The 19,137-nt window shown below is 39.3% G+C and overlaps 1 protein-coding gene across 1 annotated transcript in view; it reads right to left on the bottom strand.

The window, feature by feature from the left end:
• The window catches only part of LOC306758038 (nuclear receptor coactivator 2-like), a 73,044-nt gene that overhangs the window by 8,859 nt on the left and 45,048 nt on the right, over positions 1-19,137 (bottom strand). The window contains exons 6-13 of the mRNA XM_079243254.1: positions 16,212-16,389; positions 15,076-15,264; positions 13,285-13,386; positions 11,680-11,820; positions 11,337-11,484; positions 5,993-7,217; positions 1,313-1,541; positions 959-1,147 (exon numbers count right to left, since the gene is read on the bottom strand). Of these exons, the coding sequence (XP_079099380.1) occupies positions 959-1,147; positions 1,313-1,541; positions 5,993-7,217; positions 11,337-11,484; positions 11,680-11,820; positions 13,285-13,386; positions 15,076-15,264; positions 16,212-16,389 (2,401 nt within the window). The remainder of the gene's footprint in view (positions 1-958; positions 1,148-1,312; positions 1,542-5,992; positions 7,218-11,336; positions 11,485-11,679; positions 11,821-13,284; positions 13,387-15,075; positions 15,265-16,211; positions 16,390-19,137) is intronic.

Raw genomic sequence — 19,137 nt, 5'->3', positions numbered from 1 at the left:
GCCCTTGGTTTGTTATCTCAGAGCTGGTTCATTGTGTTAGTTTGTCCATAGCTGCCTGTGTTTTCTCCGTCCCGTTTGGTTTAAAGATGAAACCTTTTCCCTGCCTGCTTCCCGTCCTTCTGTCCTCCACAAACCGTGACAAAAATGATTTTTTCTTGCTCCTTTGTTCAGACCACCGGGATTTAAAGGAGATGTCTGTGAAATATCATTAGGTTTTCTTTTCTTCAAGTATTTCTACAATTTCTTCTATTTGTTCTGCCTTTTTTGTAACAGCTTCATTTCATGTTAAATTAAAATAATTTAATATTAAACTGAAACTAAACTTCAGATGGAACGACCATTAAACATGTTAACTCTCGAATATTCGATGTGTTCTTGACTTTTGAATCTCGTGTGGAATTTCAGTGAAAAATTGTGCCTTAAACCACGAATCAAACCACAAATTTCTATTTCATAGCAAAGAAGAGACATTTTCCACCTACTTTGGACTACAGACGTTTTTAACACGTGCATGCCCAAGTTTTTCACATGTCGCCTCTCTTTGTTTTATAACAAAAGTGAACTTCAGACTCAACATTGTGAACATTATTTTCATGTTGGATGGCCTGATCTGGCAACCCACCGGCGATTTACAAACGTATTATTGATCTGGTCTTTACTCTTTGTGTGGTCAGGACTTTGCATGTTCTGAGCGTGGGAAAACTGCATTTCAGAAAGGTGCTCCTTCAGACCAGAAAAGCCTGAAAAACCTTTTATTTTAAATCCAGACTGAAAGATCTGGAGATGTAATTGCTGTCCTTTATGCAGCTTGATTTTACCTTGTTTTATTTAGTCTGGTTTTGCTTGTGCTGCTGCTTTTCTTGTCCAGTTCTAACTCGTAAAAGAGGTTTGTAATCTCAATATAAATCTCCTGACTGAAGATTGGTATAAATAAAAGGCTCTTCTTGTTCCGCCTCACCTGCATTGACCATGCTGTTGTGGGATCCGGTCATGCTTTGCTGTTGCTGTAGTAAGGAGTAGGGGCCGCTGTTTCTGTGCTGAGGAGGGAACGACCTGGTGGGACTGGGACCCATGCTGGCGTCCAGAGACATGCTCCTGACTGGAGGAGCGCCTTGACCTGGCTGGCCCGGCCTGTTGCCGTTAAAACCTGCTGGGATGTAAAGTGTTTCATCGTTAGTTATAGCAGAGTATATCTGAATGTGAGGAATGTGAGGAAAGTTCCCACGTTTCTTCTGAGAAATGATAAAAAAAAAACTGGATCCGTTTGAATTGTTTTTACAGGTAAATGATGAAAACCGTGTTGCAGACGTACTTGCATGGCCGATGGGGGGGAAGGATCTGTGCTGGCTGGGCGAGCTGCTGCTGCTGCTGCTGTCTGTCATCTGCAGGATGTCATTGATGATGGCCTGTTTGTCCACAGAGGAGCCAGGTGGCACAGAGGAGGAAGAAGATGAAGAGGACGGTGGTTGATTGGGGAACAGCTGCTGCTGCTGCTGGCCGCCACTTTGCAGGTCCTCCAGCAGGTCCTCCAGCTCACTGGTCTGACATGAGATCAGCCAGAAGGTTAAAAATGGATTCAAAGGGACAAAAGGACACAGAAAGAACTAAATGTTCTTGAGTTTAAAGATATTTTCATGGCAGGAATCAGGTTTTAAAACTAAAAAAAAAAAAAAAAGTTTAGTCCAAGAGGAAATATGACTACTTTTAGTTCTGGTACAAACATTAAAAAAATCATTTCAAGGGCAGTTACTTTAAGACGTTGCAAATAAATCTGCAAGAAGGAAACATTTCCAGCTATTAAATACTTTATTGTTTCTAATTTACTTTTTTTTTTTTTTTTTTTTAGAGAGGTTTAATGATGCAAACAGGCAACCACGAGGGAAGAACCAAAAGAAAATCTACAAAAATGTGGAAAGAATAAAAAATGCAAAAGCTGTTTTTTCAAGTTTGACGACACTTTTGACAGAAATGGAAAGCCCCTCAGTAATACAGTGCAACTTCACCCACCACACACACACACACACACACACACACACACACACACACACACACACACACACACACACTGAGAGAGATGGTTTCCTAAGGCAGTTTGGCTGATGAATAGAGGAAGAGCTAAAAATAAACTGCTGGCACTAATGAGGTCATGTGTGATATACAGTAGGACACATAGTCATTGGTCTGTGTAGCAAAAGTCTATACACACACACACACACACACACACACACACAAGGTGAAATGAGAATGAGCAAAGACCAAACAACATGTTAAATGAATGTTATCATCATTGAACTTCTACTCCTGCAGCAGACTCTTGCTTGTAGCTGCAGTGTGTAACAGGCAGGCTTTGTGTCAGGTGTGACATCAGACACGCAACAGGTAGCAGGTTAAACATGCAGAGGGTAACAGCTGACTGCTGCTAAATAACAATAAAAACCTGACTTCTCACCAGGATTTTATGTTCTAGGAACACGTTCAACATTAAGGAAATCATTTTAGTTTTCATGGAGATGCTGCACGGCGAGACGCTCGCAACCGTAAAAGCCCTGAAATAAAACGTGCACGCAGTAAACATTTAAACTGCAGTCTTTAAAATGATCTGCTAACTGTTTACAGGTTGTTTTACAGCAGTCATAAACTGGAGATAAAGGTTTTTGTGACTTTGTCTTGTATGAAACTTGGGAAATTTAATGACAGTAAAGCGAAATCAGAAACAGAAGAACTTCAGTGTTTGTGATGTGGTTGAAGAGCTCGCTTGTATCAGTTTTTTGGACAATTTGACAATTTTTCACAAAGTCTGAAAGTAATAAGAACCTCGTGCCAGACCTTGTTAATATGCTAAACATAATTAAGTAGTTATAACTCAGACTTGTTACAGATGCAACGTGTGTGTGTGTTTAGTCTTTTTCCAAAGTTTACATAAAAAAAAGTTTACAGTTTCAGAAACTGAAAACATTCATGTCACCTTAGTCATCTCAACTTAAACATCTTCCAAGTACTAAAACCTTTGTATAGGTAAAAAAAAGGTTTATTATAACTTTATAGATGATTTTGTTAATCTTTTTTTATATGCATCTATTCATTTTTACTCAATTAAAACACCAGATTCTGTTTATTATCCAAAACAGCAGTATCATTTATAGCTTGAGCAGCTGATTTTTTTTTTAGGAGAGATTCTGATTTTAGAGTTTGTCAAACATTTTAAGCAGCTTTACTGTGTTTTTTTTTTTTTTACTGATTTCTGGATGAGAAACTTTATAAAGAGACTACAGACATGTAGACCAAATTCATAAATGTCCCCGAAAGAAAAATGATAAAAAAAAAAACTAATTTTCAACCCACTAATGAGATGAATTATTTAGGAAAAGGAAATTAAATCTGACCCACAGTCTGTCCTCAAGTGGATGAAATATGATGAATAATTCCTCCATGACTCTGATATTTGGGATTTCATATTCATATAAATGTGTTTCCACCAGCTGTAAGAGACGCTCATTTGTCTCAGAAAGTGGATCTAACTTCCTTATTTTAATCCTGAGTGTCAACCCACATGTCAAAAACCTGACAATGCTGAGCAAGATGCACTTTTTCTTTTACATTCTAAATTATAATAAAGTCATGGCCGCTTGTTTTATTGTAACGTGACCTCTCCTCCCATACAAGCATCCATGGGATCAGTGTTCCCCAGTCCAGGTCCTCAGGTGCCCCTGCCTTGCACGTTTTAGACACGTTCCTCCTCCAAAACACCGAGCCAGATTACTAAACTCCCTCATCAAGTTCTTTGAAGCCTGTTAACGAGTCCTTTATTTTATTCAGATGTGTTAAAGTTACCTATAAATCATGCAGGGCAGTGGGTTGTGAGGACCAGGGCTGGGAAACTTTGCATCAGACGATGGAGGTCCAGAAAAGTATGATATTTATATTCATTGAGGCAAAGCAGAAAGAATCCTGTGCATTTTAGTTTTTCTCATTTCCACATTATTCACACGAGATAAAAAAAAAAAAAATCACATCAGTGTGATCTATCGGTAACGGCATCAAAATGGTTTAAATATCCGTTAATGGGTTTTTTCTCGGAAAGCCACATGCACGATTCAGAACAATTTACATGTAATGAGCGACGCAGCACCTGTCCACCAGCTAGAGGAAGATCTTTCAGACAAATACCTTTTTCTCCTCTGACAGGTGGAGCTTCTCTCATCCTTTGATTGATAGGACACATTTGCCTGGCCTCCCTCCTAAGAATGACCCTTTGACTTTGTTGGAAATATTACAGATTAATCTGTCTCAAAGAGACACGTTCCTTGTTTGAGTATTCAACCCAGCTTTCCTGTTTTAATTATATTTTACTTTTCTGGTTCTGAACAACAGAAACTGTCCCAGTTCTCTGCCAAAATCTTTTTGTCTTGTTTGATACTTAATTATTCCTGGAATAAGAGTATAAATATTCTGAAATGCATCCACGCTCATCTAAATGGTTGGATATAAACTCAGGTTCACGCTCATTTTACACTGTCAGCATAAGATGACCAAATGATATTACTATGTCCAACAGCAAATGCTTTAAAGAGAGGAGTTATTTATTGTGCTGTTAATTATTGGAATAATTGTCCATCAACCATATTCACACTGAATTACAAAGTACTTGTCAAGTATCATCTAAGAATGTACTGTGAGTAGGGAATGGATACATTTATTGTATGAAAGCAATGTAAAACCCATAAAAATAAGAATTTTTGTGAATAATTTCAGATGTTTATAAGGAATAGTTCACTCTTTGTAGATTATTATTGTAATTACTGTTTGTATCTTGTGTATTATTGTTTTGTTTTGTTTTATTGTCTTTTTAAATGGACACCAGGAAGACTAGATCATCCCACTTTGGAGACAGCTAATGGTGATCCTTTTAAACAATAAACAAGATTAAAGTCATTCCCAGACAATGAATATAAATAAAAATGCTCCAACCAGTTTCCACCATTTTGGACGTTACAACAACTACTCTTACTATGTTAGATTGTGGGTCTTCTATCATCTATTCTCCATTTAGCTTTTGTTGTCAGTCCTCTTATTGAGACACTGGCATCTTAAAGCCTCCTGCCAGGCAATTTACCTTAGCATCCTGCTAAATATCTTTCATTTTTATTTACAGTTGTAACTAAATTGTTACTAAACACTGACAACACGAGTTAAATAAATAATTATTCCTTATACCGGTCTGATATCTTACCAGCTGTTTTAAAGTCAAACTGTAGATATAAAAAATGTGCTTTGTAATACTGTAATAAAGAAAAGATTACAGATTTCAACACAGGCAGCTTGTACTTTATGCATTCTATACACTGACCAGCAGGGGGAGCCTTCAGACGATACAAACAAAACCAGTTTTTCATTCAAATCTAAGAGAAAACTAATTAATTTCTCAGATTACTTAAGTGTTTTGCTTATTAAGGTCATTATTCCAACCACTGCTTTTGCATGTGATGTCACAGAACATGAATTTCATTTGGTGAAATGCTCTGAAGTACAGTTCTCAGTGCAGTGCTCCCAAAGTGTAGCTCTCAGACAGATTAATTGCTTGCTAGCAGCATCTGGTTTAAAAAAAAATAAAAAATAAAAAAAAAACGGGGAAAAAAAAAAAAAAAGGATTGCAACACGGATGGTCCAAAGGTCAGGGCAGTATGCTATATCATGTTAGCTGTACTCATCTATTTTATACCAAATACTTTATGGTATTTAAACAACATACATGATGTATATTCTTAGCCTAGAAGGGATGTTGGATGTTTCCACAAAAATTGTAAGATAGCAAGCTAATGTGATAGTGGCATCTTAGTTTAATGTGAATTTAAATGTTTTAGCAGTAATACACCCCAAAACATTTGATTTTAGAAGATATAACAAATATATATATGTAAAATTCAAAATCCTGTAACATTTAAAAGAAAAACAGGACTTAATATTTTCCATAAAGAACTGCTTCGTCATTTACCTGGTCTGTCATGGTGAAACCTGGGTCTTGTTTCTCCGTCTTAACATTGGACAGCTTCAGTCCATTACCAGGCTCCTTGATAGCTTTATCCAGAATGCCGTTATCATCTCTGTCCAGAAGATAGCGAAGCAATGCATTGTCCTTCTTTTTGGGGCTCTCGGGCTCTTGCTTTGGGCAGAGCTCACCCAGAGCAGCCATGCTATCCCCCGAGGCAGACTCTGGACCAATGGGGTCTTTTCCAGTTGCCTCTGCTGTTAGCTTTGCCAGCTCTACAGGTGACGTGCTGTTCTGCAGCAACCTATGAAGAATTTTGTGTTTCTCCTTTAAAGAGGTGGTCTGGTTATGATGTGCCAACCCTCCCACACCACCAGCCCCACCTAGCTGGTCTTTACAGTTCTGATCATCCCCCAAGGCCCCCGATGGTGAGGAGGGATCAGAGGGTTCTGACTTGGTGGTGAGTAGCTGGAGCAGTTTGGTTTGGCTTTTGGTGTTCAGATGGCGGTTTGAGGCATCACAGTGGTCCCCAAGACCTCCGTTCCCTCCCAAGCTTTCAGCATTGTCTTTTCCCTCTCCCTGAGTGCCTTCCTGGTCGTGGGATGACAACAGTGCTTCCTGCTCCTCAAAAGTTCCAAATAAGTCAGCCTCTAAGCTGGCGTTGCTTTTGGGAAGTTGGCTTCCAGTGTTGGTGCTATGAAGGGGGCTCTGTAGCGCTGCTGGTTTTCGGTCAGGGGACTCTGGATGCTGTCCCTCATTAAGTCCCTGGGAAATCCTAGGGCCCTGGGTGAGAGCTTGCAGTGCGCTATGGGAGTTAAACCCTTGGCTGTTTCCTGTGCTGCTACACACAGATGATGGTGAGTGGAGGCTGGGTGCAGGAGAGAAAGAGCCAGAGGTTTGTAGGGGAAGGTAAGGGCTGCCACAGCTGGGGCTCTGGCGATGACATGGAGACAACATGGCACTCTGGGCCCCTGAGGTCACGCTCGGGCTTCCCTGGGCGGAAGGACTGCCTGGCTTGAGTGCATGGCAGTTTCCCTGAGGCGTGGCTGCGCGTCCTAAAACAGCCCCAAAACCACGCCCAGCGGTGCTGGTGGCTGCTGTGGAGTGGTTGATGTTGCTGGTGACACTGGCATCAGGTGAAGGGGAAGGACCGCCAATGCTGGTTGGTGTCATTGGCTTGCCAATGCTCTGGCTGCCGGGCATGTCTGCAGGCATGCCACTGATATTTTCTCTGGGGAAAAAAAGAAAAAAAGCAACAGACATAGGCAGGTTATTTCTGTCTGTGTGGACAAGAGTATGGGTTTCAGTGTGGTCTCCATAAAACATGATAAGCAGAAAAAAAGAAAAAAGAAAAAAACCAGGACTCTGGTCTTTACTTCTGGATAGTAATCAAGTCTGAACTCTTCTAATAATTTTTTTCCCAACTTGGACTATACATTTAAGAAAATTAATTAAGAAAGACCCAACCAGGCCTCAGTCTTTTAGTAGTTTAGTAGATCACCTTGTGCTTTCTATCTGAGTTTTAATGGAGTCTTCATTTTGAAGATTTCTCCAAAATCATGGTCCTCTGGCAGTGTTTTGTCAGGAACAAGGTCTTGAAGCAAAGACCTCTTTCCTAACAAAACCTCATTCGAGTTTCTCAGGATCTTGTCCACGAATGAGGGAAGAATGAAGTGGGAGATTAACAGCATATAGGTGCACCATCTGCAGTGATGTGGGCTCATCATTTGCCTATTGTGGTCAACACAGATAAACCGGTTGATCTACTCTCCTACTCTCACTTGTGGTCACAGGCTGTCGGTAATGACCATCAGAACAAGATTATGGAAACAAATTGTCGAAACGAGTTTCCCGCACAGACGAGCTGGCCCCTGAAACTCAGGGTCTCGATATAGAGCCTGATGAGGTTGCTCAGACATCTTGTTTGGATGCCTCCTGGAAGTCATCTTGGTGAGGTAATCTGTGCATGTCCCACTAGGAGGACACTCTGGGAAAGACCCAGGACACTAAAGAGACTAAAGTCTCTCGGCTGACCTGGGAACCCCCGTGGATCCCCAAGATGAGCTGGAAAAAACTGTGCCAATGAAACAACTTCAGTTAGGCAGCAGAAAATTAATGGAAGGATCAAGGATCGTCATCAAAAGGTCACTTCTGGTCATCAAACAAAAGTGTGAAAGAAGGGTTAATCTTCTTACTGGAAGACCAGCAGCAAGATGCATCTCAACCAAGACCAGCAAGCCCCAGCTTTTCCATATTTTGGGCTATACATTGAACCTCTACATCACCCCCCAGTATGCCTGCTGGAGCTACTTTTAGCATTTATATTTCAATGACACTTAAAAATATTGTCAACTTTTAAGAGAGTTGAAGCTAAAGTCCAGATTTAATGGTAGCACAACCTTCTAACCTCACAGAACTGGGGATCATTGCAGAAGAAGAGTACTCCAAAATCTTAGTGGAGACATGCAAAGACCTGCTAGTAAACATAAGAATGCTTTGTATGCTAATGGAAATAAAGGGTTTGCCATTATAGTTTTATTACAATGGATTATTGAAGATAGGTGTAGGTTTTAAAAAAGTTGGATGAAACTTATCCTTTAATGTTGATTCTTTTGTGACACAAAAATTAACTAAAATAAAAACCTATTAGTCAAATAAAAGTTCACTGCAGGTGAAGTGCTTGATATGAGTATCAATGGTTTTGCTGTTGTATATAAATTATATTCACAGATGAATCAAATTTGTTCTAAATTGTCCACACATATTTTTGACAGTTTAAGCTACTGATGATGGCTCATCATATTGCCTCCATTTGTCATATCATCCATTTGCAAGTCATATTCAAACATGACATGTTCTTTAATTACTGTCAAATTTGACTGCCAGCTTAAACCTTTGAATCACTATTTTCTTTTTATTTATTTTAATTTAATTCAAACATGTAAAGGCACATAATAGTTATACAGTATTAACTGACAAAATAGTTGTGCTTTGATAAAGCAAACAATACTGATATAATTGAGAACTACATATTCTCTTTACACATCTGAAAAAGGAGTGGGAGGAAGTAAAAACTTATATTATCCTACCCCCATCCTCATGACTGATTAATAATACATCGCTTATCTTTCTATCAATAGCATGATATTTCTCATGATATATCATTATCTGTAGCCTTAACAACAATATTCTATAACATTATAACTATAACACATGCATAACTGAAGATAACACCAAAGTACCTTAATAACAAAACTTAACAGTAGCATCCAGTAATAATCAAACACCCTCCTCATTTATTTACCTTGTAAAAATAATTTATTTATATTATTTTTACTGACCTATCTAGACATACCCTGAGCGTCCCCTTCAAGCTAGTCCACAATTTAACTCCGCAAATTAAAATACAAAAAACTCTCCTTGTTGTACATACCATTAGTACTTTATAATTAAATTTTCCTCATAAATTATATCCCCCTTCCCTCCCGATGAACAAATTTTAAAATATGTTCTGATTGATTATTTTTTGTTGTGCTGTCAGAAATTCCATAAAATCAACAAATTTCATGAGTCGTGACTGTAAAAATAATGTGTTTGTATGGTCTCGATATCCTGCCCCATTAATGATCCTTGTTGCCTTCTTTTACTAAATAACTAGTGGATATATTGTAGTTATGTAGTTATTACCCTGGACTTCTGCATAGTAAATGAGATATGGAAGAACTAATGAACAATACAATATGTGGAGTGAATTATGATCTAGTAACTGTTTATTTAATACTGCGATACATCTTGAAATCTTAGTTTGTATATATTTAATTTGTGGTTTCCATCTAATTTTTCCACTAACGTCACCCCTAAGAATTTTATTTCAGTTGCTCTTTCAATCGTAACCCCATCCAACTGTATATGTAAGATTTTAAGACAGTTTATTTCTGTCCAGCCATGTTTTTAATTTATTCAGTTCAGTGTTAATAACTTGAGTTAGAATTTGTATGCTACTACCAGAACAAAAAAATATTAGTTTCATCAGTAAATAAAACTATCTTCAAAACTTTTGAAACCTTGCAGATGTCATTTATTTAAAGTAAAAGAAGTTTAGGGCCCAACACTGATCCTTGAGGGACGCCACAGGTAATGTCCAAGCATGTCCAACAAACATTTTCCAATTTCACAAAGTTTCCTGTTTGATAAATAACTTTTGATCTATTCTAATGATTTTCCTCTGATACCAAACCTGTCTAGTTTCATGAATATTACATCATAGTTGATTGTGTCAAAGGCTTTTTTTTTTTTTTTAGATCAATGAATATCCCTGCTGTATACTGTTTTTGGTCTATTGAATTTGTGATTTCCTCAACTGAGTCAATAAATGCCATTGATATTGTTCTATTAGATCTAAATCCATGCTGACTTTCCATGAACAATTTATATTTTTCTATAAATATGTCCAGTCGAACACATTTATGTTTGTTTAGATAGAGGAAATCATTATTAGAGTCTCCACAGACAAAAATGTTTTTACAGTTCTTATTTACATACAATTCCTCCATCCAGTTCTTGAACAGTTCAATGTGTGAAGCTGGTGTCCTATAGACACAACTAATGATTACAAGTTTATTCTTTTCTTTGTGTAGTTCAATTGATATGCATTCAAGCATGCTGTCCACAACTACTGCCATAGTGTCCAAAACCCGAAAGTTAATATTTTGATCCACATATATTGCAACTCCACCTCCACCTTTATTTTGTTGATCCATATGTACAAACTGGTAACCCTCCGGCTCAAAATTCAACCCCTTTGCTGCATTTAACCATGTTTCAGTTACTGCAGTGACATTGAATGATTGTGTGAATTGTTTCAGATGTTCCTTAATGCTTATGAAGTTAGCATACAGACTCCTGCTGTTAATGTAGCTTCCCGTCCTTATTGATTTGGTCATACCGATCCTTAGTGAAGTAGCAACAGTTATTATTGATAGAGTTGAAGAGGTCATTTTCCGGGTCCATGTCATGTTCCATATCCAATACCTCGAGAGAGAGACTTTTAAACATCAAAAGCTCTCATTGTACTGAACGCAGCGATATTCCTGCGTATATGTGAATCTCGTGGAAGTAAAAGTTCTCACTGCTCTCCTGAATACTGTGGGTAACAGTTCTGGTATTGTTGTCTTACTGCAGTCCAAATCCTGACTGCACCATCGTATCAGCAGTTGGATGCCGGATGATGGGAAGGTAGGATGTGGACACTGCAGACTGTGCAGGCTTGTATGTTTGTGTCAAGGTAGTGACAGCTGTGAATATGATTAAGCCATGAAAAGTAAAGATGGAAGTAATAAAAGAGCGGTACCTCTGCAGGATGTGCAGGGACATGTAGAGCTGTGGTTCGTTGGTGGCCGCAGATCGGACCAGTTTGCTCTTCGTTTGAGCAGAGATGATGGTACCATCTGCCAGGGAGAAACGGTAAGGAGGGCTGAACGCGTGGCCGTTCCTCAACACTGGAAGGAAGAAATTACACTTATTCAAAAAAGAAACAACTCCCACAGCAACATCACAGCATATGGCTGCGGAGCAACAAGCAAAACAGCACGTTTTCCTTCCAAAAGACTGATTCTCTTTCCAAAGAAGTTAAATGTTATGGTCATGTTTTGAGCCTATATGTTTATCCTATTATTTTATTGATGGCTCTTTACCTTCTTGCTGGTGCTTCTTGGCGAAGGACATCTCCCCATCATTCTGTAGATGAAACCTCTGGATGCAGCGCCGGACCAGGTCTTCCCAGCCTGGCTTCATAGAAGCTCGGAGCAGACTGGTATCCAGTGACGTGATCTTACCTGAACATGTGGAATATGGTATTAATACTGATGCTTTTCTTCCCTTTAAGAGAGATGCTAACAATCTACCAACTCCAGGTTATTTGAACCCTGTTTTTGACCTTTAAAGACACCGAAAGATATGAGAGGTTGTAGGTATTTGGACTCCCAGCATCTGCTGACCAAAGTCAGCACTTAACACATGAAATACTTAACTTTTTGGAACGATCCACTAACAGAAACTCTGTTTTCCTTTGTAAATAGCATGCAAGACCCCATGTCGAGCCAAATTCTCTGACAAGACATCGGGCTCATTAGCTCAAAGGAGATAACTGAGGTTGCAGCATCATAGTTTACTCTTATCCTACAGCCACACATCTCACATCTTTTGCTTTGACAGCTTTGTCTTATTTGAGGTTATGAAGCTAAGGGTACAGAGTAATCACAGCTCAACACAGTAAATGATCTTTTAATGAATAAAAGTTATGAACTGACTTGTGAAAAAGGCATTTTTACACATTTTGAACTGTTTTGCCCAACCCAGCAGTGTCTAGCTCAGATTGTGGGTCACAATCCTGCAGGTTTTCCATTTATCCTCTGCTCCAACTCACCGACTCAAATGAGTCAGTCATTGTGCAGAATTTCATAGGCTGCTGGATCCATTTAGTGGAAACCAGATGTGTTCAAACAGGGATGCATGGAAAACCTGCAGGATAGCGGCCCTGCAGAACCGACTTTGGACACCTCTGGCCTAACAAGTGGAAAAAATAGGCATCACTGGTGTTGACGTTACAATGAAAATCAGGTCCAAAAGAACCAATAATGTAGGATTTTGTACATCCACGTAAAACCTTTACATCCTTTTCTTTATGTTACGAGTTACAGATTATATGGCAGAAAGAAAAATAAAAGAAAGAAAGAAAAAGGAGAAATGGAACAAGGTTAAACACAATGTTGAGGTAAAATCTAACTATCAGAGGCAGCTGCTGGTATTCTCTTACACTACTAGAAAACAATATTGTTGAATTTTTTATGATATAATTTTGAAAAACACAAAAGCTTGGATCTTAGCGCATCCTCATATGTTGTGATAAACCACAAAGTAAGTTATAATTATAGCTGTTCAAAGCAGATTATTATGAGTTATAAAATGGCTTACATTATTTGATCCATCTTCAGTTATGTATTTTAATTTAAGCTAATTGGCTAAAGAAACCAGTACATTGAAAGGTGGTGTCATTTCTGAAATGTTTTGAAATAATTCATTAAAACGGTTTCTGATTGTACTGGGGGATATCTGGGGCCATATTTCCAGATTGCACTACATTTAGTTATAATCATAGTCAGTTTTTCTTCAACCAACTTTCTCATTTAGACTCCGAACAGCAGCTTTGTTCTTATCAGCAAATATTTACTCATTTTACAAGATGTAAACAACAAAAATCTTTCTGTGTGTCACAGCAGAGAGTCTTAGCCCAGGCCTACCTTGAAGGTCCTGTCGCGTGGTGAAGCTCTCATATGCAGGCATCACAGGCCGGTCTTTGACAGGAACTCTTCTCGCCACACATATGAGACACGACTGGAAGTCTGCAAGGTTAAAAAGAAGATTAAAAAATCCAAATAATCAGAAATGTTAGTAATATTTAATGAATATATCCAGCATCTATGGGCGAAGCAGCATACTTGTACAGTTGGAACTGCACGTGATGGGTGCAACAATTGATAATAATAATAAGAATAAGAATAAGAATAATATAATTAATATTCATAATCACATTATTTATTATTATTATTATTATTATTATTATTATTAATAATAATAATAATAATAATAATAATAATAATAATAATAACAACTCACGGGCCACCAGCATTTGTTATTGCAGATGTTTTTGAGTTACTAATAATGACAATATTAACATAGTTTTGATGCATAGTTGCAGCACGTCTCACAGCTACAGAATGAATCTTCTGGTTTGGTTTTTTTTTTTAATGGAACCAGTGATAACTTTGTAGTTTTTATGTCATATTTGTTTTCGGAGTCTGCATTGATGATGAAATAAATCTCATCTCAACTGTTAGTGTTAAATAAGTTGCTGCTGACGGAAACACATCCCCCCCACCTCCCACCCCCTCCCCACAGCTATCTGAATGGGAAGCTGAACCTACAAGCTGCTTTGCTCAATTCAGGTGATGATTTTTTGTTTTGCTTTGTCTGACCTGCGAATCCGAGGATGTTGATGAACATCTGCTTCATACAGCAACACTCATCCTAATTGTCTTTGCTCCCCCCCCCACTTCCCCCACCCTTATCTTTCATTGTGTGTTTACAGGTAAGCGTGCGCTCACTCTCCCCTCTCCTGGGTGCTCTTATTTTAGCTCTGCACTTGTTACACTTTTCATGTTTTTTTTTTTCATTAAAACTACAAAGCAAACCATCTGCCTGCTTTCCTTTACAGCTTCGGACACCTTCAGTGTCAGAAACAAGCCTGAACACAGTATAATCGTGTCAGACTCAAACATTTAAAGCCTTGCATTACTCATTTAAAAACTGAAACCTGGAGACATGGTTTGTTGCAGAAGAGATGCATTTGTGTGCATGAATTTGTGCAATAGAGCGGCAAGCAAGTAAAATCTCCCCTCAACTGGGGCCTCATGCCTCCTGCCCTGGTCTTTTTTCTTTTCCCTCCATCCAGCTGCAACACTAGAGGCAGCTTCACCTTTAACCTCTGCCTATTTCACAATCTAACTGTCAAGCCCGCCCTTTGTTTCACATCAGCACAGCTTCAGCCTGTCCACCAGATATCCCCCTCATGTCAGGGGAGAGGTTGGCACAATATCTGGTTGTCAGACATCTAAAATTAGAGTGGCAGACACATTCTTCTCCCCTGTGTGCATGCGTGTGTGTGATTGGATTAGATGGGAAGCTGACAAAGTGCCACACGCTAATTAGTCTCTCCCAGTGGAAGGAAGGGAAAGTAGAGAGAAGTGGTGATGGAAGGAGGACAGGACACCAGAGACTCGGAGGGCAGGGATGGGAGGAGTGACTGGAAAGTGACAGAAAGTCAAGATGCAGATGGAAAGAAGAGGAAAATAGAAAAAAAAAAAAATCCAGAGAAATGAGAAGGCTGAACCAGGAATGGGACAACCAAGCAGAGAGAGAGAGAGATGTGGAAATGATACGGAGAGATGGAGAAGAGATGGAAACAAGGACAGAAAGCTGGAAGGACAAGAATGGAAAAGGAGAGGATGTAGGGAAGAGAGGACGAAGCGTACCTTCACCCTCCTCCTTGATGGACTTGGGCTCAGAGACGGCAAAACACTGCATGGTCTCATATTTCTGCTGTGCTGCGTCCTGCTGGTCAGTGGTCAGCCGAGCTTCGCCGTCGGTGAGAGGGTTCACCAGCATGCGGCAGTTGAAGGTGTGGCTGTTCCTGTTGGACGAATCGCCGCCCCGATGACTGACTGAAAGAAGAGATGGCAAACCACGGATCATGTTGGGTGATTTTAACATTGACATGAAGCAAAACAGTAAAAATTTCAAGCTGATATCAAAAGCACAAAGTCCTTCCAGTGGACAAACATGGCGAAAAGACGTAGCTCGTGTCTCCACACAGAGCTGCTTCAGCTCTACGATGGCGGTGGGTTTCCTCACTTCAGCCTAATGACTTGAGATCAAGCAGGCAGCAACGTTGGACTTATCATTAACTTTGTTTCTATGTGGCCTCACAGGCGGTTTCACGCCTGGATCATGGCAGGATCCTCTTCACGGCAACTCCGTCAGACAGACGTTGGATCCGTCCAAATTCTTTACAGATTTTTCTTTTTTAACGTGGTGAGAACAAACAGGGTCTCATAAATCTACTCGTATGTGTCATGTGACACTTCTACAAAAACCTGCAACTTGCTACCTTGTTGCTTCAAATTCAATCAAATTTAAGCAAATTAAACTTGTTTACTTTGTGAAGTGGCATGGGGGAGGGGGGCGACGACGACCGTTTTTCTAGATTGGTGCAACTTAAATTAAATTGAAGTCAAATGTCATGAAGATCAGCTTTTCAATTAATTTCTGCTGTTTTTCACAAAACATATTTATTTTAGTACAATAACTGTAAACACTTTCATATAAATAAGCATACATTAGCTAAATTAACAGTGTGTTGATTTTGTTTTTATTCTTAACTGGTTAATTGAGGGGACTCATCTAAAATAAAAACAAAATCTAAGAAAGAAACTGGAGCCAAAAACCAGAAAGCTGCCAGCAACTGTATGGGCATTTAGCAGAAACTGCTTCGAAACGTCCAGCAACAACCTGCTAATAGCGCTGAAATGAGCAGATTCAGACAACGAATGGCCGCAGTGCAGCTTGTTTACTGCACAAGATTCACTTTGGAAACCAGTGGTCGTCTCACCCATGCTCTTTGGCAGAAGGTTTTTGATGAACTCTGCATGATCTCCAACATGCAGCACGCTGTAGACGCTGGTGTTCATCAGCTCCTCCTGCTGGTAGCGCAAATACTGGCTGACGTTCTCCGACACAAACACTATGTTGCCCTCCATGTTGACGACAAAGAAGAAGCCGTCCAGAGCCTGAGGATGAGATGAAAGACACGATGAAGAGAGGCAAGAGGACAAAAGAAGATGCTGCAAGGTGAAAAGCAGGTATTAGCAGCTCAGAGGAGGGAATTTACAGATATAAAAGAGAGGAGGAGAGTATTAAGATGCTTGGAAAAGGGAAATGAAGCGTAAAAAAACATGGGAAAATGGGGGGGGCTTTATTTACAGTCCTTTCCTTACTATGCCATAAAATAAACTTAAATAAAATTTTAAATCCAGATAGATGAGCAATGTTCATATATACGACACCATTCACAAACACTAAACAGTAGTCCAATACAACAAATAACATCATAACATTAAATAAATACAAAAAAATAAATTAATAAAAAATAAAAATATTTACTGTCAAAGCAGTCACAAGAGCACAATTCAAACTAAAAGCTTGCTGGAATAAAAATGTCTAGCTACTTTTTTTTTTTTTTTTTTTTAAATATCCAAACAATATAAAGAGTAGAGGGTGATAAGCCTTAAACTAAGTGTGAAGGACCATTAAAAGATTGGAATTTGATGACATCTGACTGGTCCAAATGGTCAAAATTGAACCTTTGTTCTAACTTTATATAATGTTTATAGAGCAAAACAAACAAAAAAAGCTGAATTCACAAAGTTTATTTTGACATATTCTCTCTCACCACCAGAGGACTGTAAACAGAAAACTAAAGTTTGTGAATACATAAATAAATAATAATACTTATAAAAGCTTAAACCCCACTTGGGAAAGTTTTCTCTGTGCTGCACGGTGGCGTAGTGGTTAGTCTCGGCTGGGGGGAGGCTCAAACAGTGGCCTTTCTGTGTGGACTTTCCATGTTCTCCCCATGTATGCGTGGGTTCTCTCTGGGTTTTTCCCGGCTTCCTCCAACCGTCCAAAGACACGCATGTTAGGTTAACAGGCTACTGTAAATTGTCCCTAGGTGAGTGAATAGTTGTTTGTCTCTCTGTGTGGTGGTTCCTGTGATGGACTGGTGACCTGTCCAGGATGTACCTGCCTCTCACCCAGTGAATACTGGGATAAGCTCCAGCTTCCCAGCAACCCTTAATTGCAGTTAAGCGGTTCAGAAATTGAATGAATGGAAGTTTATCTGTATATTTAATAAGCCAGTCTTCTAAAGCCAAAGAAATAAGTACATTCTTTAATGACCATATATAAAAAATATCATCATTTATTGCCATTATATAAAAAGACCCCACTAACGAGCATCATGTATAAAGTTGTCTCTACTGCATGGTGTCTGTTTTCATTCTACTGCTTTTGCCAACTCAGCATGTACGGAGTGATTCCTCCTTCAACCTGCCGGTGTTCACACAAGCTTCCCACCATCTGCCTCCTATTCTGATACAACAACGCAGAATAGAGCAGAATGCAAACGGTCTTGGCTGCAGGGATGTTTATCTTTCAGACTCCAAGCAGACACCTCAGCCAAAGTTGCTGCTGGTGAACGCTAAGTATAGCCTGCGTGAGTGTGTGTGTGTGTGTGTGGTCAAGCTCCTCCCTTCTTTTTCTAATCTGGCTTTTCCCAAAGGTATTTATACCTTACTGGGTTCCATGTTAAACGTCATCTCACACTTACACACACACACACACACACACTCAAGCAGACTGGATGATTGCATTATTGCTAGTCAGAGGAACTCTTTATCTCCCAAAGTCACGTGGATTGCATCGGCGGTTACAGGTACAGTCAGAAAGATGCTCCAAATGTGTTTTAGGTAACAGCGCATAAAGCCAGCAGGCCTGCTGTCGACAAATCTCCTTGTCAGCTTTTACACTTTTTTCTAGCAACATTGATGAGATTGTGTTACAAAGTCTGTGGAATCACAGATAATCTTCCTTACAATGCAGAAAGTGATGGTGCGCTGACTCTACATGGAGGAGAAAAAATATGTTAATATGGAAAGTTTACAGATCACCGGTGTCAGAAGTAAGAATGCAGCAAATGTCAGCCAAAGTGCTGCGTCATATAGATTTTAAAAAGAAAACACAACATCTAAAACTGAAAATGAAAGTAGAAATTAAACTAAAAGGATAATATATGATCACAAACTATAAAAATGGAAGGTAACTTTGCTGGATTGCTGGACTTCTAAGAACTTGGAGCAAGTCCAAGAATGCTCTTCTACAAACTCAGCAAGAATTGATAATTACGCCTACACAAAGCAGGTAACGATAGAGCAGGTCTGGTGACATCAGCAGAAAGTATTTTTTTGAATATTCACAAGATCCTTTAGGTGTGGGAAAGACAACACTTATGGGTGCAAGATTACACGGCATGAATCGCTAAATGTCTGCATAATATTTGTTTAAAGCAAACTCTACCCCGAGCTTCAAATAATAAGAGTCTTTGCATATTTTGCATGTCATTCAAAGTGCCTTTTAAGCTTATAAAAGTGTTAAATTGTCATGGATTCTGTTCATAAAGCTGACAGACTGAATTTCTAGGCACTGCCAGTGCGCTGAGGGTCTCTGCTTTTTGCAGATGATGTGGTCCGGTTTGCTTTGTCAAGCTGTGATGTTCAATGCTCTCTGGACTGGTTTGGAGAGTGGAGCTGGAGATCGACAGGTAGATCCAAAATGACTCACATTGATCTGATGTAAAGAAGGAGGAGCTGAGCCAAAAACAAAGTTCTCAATTTATGGGTGGAACTATGTTCATACCATCAACTATGGTCACAAGCTGTGGGTTGTGACTAAAAGAATGAGATCACAGACATGGCAGTCTC

The sequence above is a fragment of the Telmatherina bonti genome (assembly GCF_933228915.1).
Source record: "Telmatherina bonti genome assembly, chromosome: 7".
NCBI lineage: Eukaryota > Metazoa > Chordata > Actinopteri > Atheriniformes > Telmatherinidae > Telmatherina > Telmatherina bonti.
Note: the sequence above shows the minus strand (reverse complement) of the source record. Positions and strands in the feature narration are given on the sequence as shown.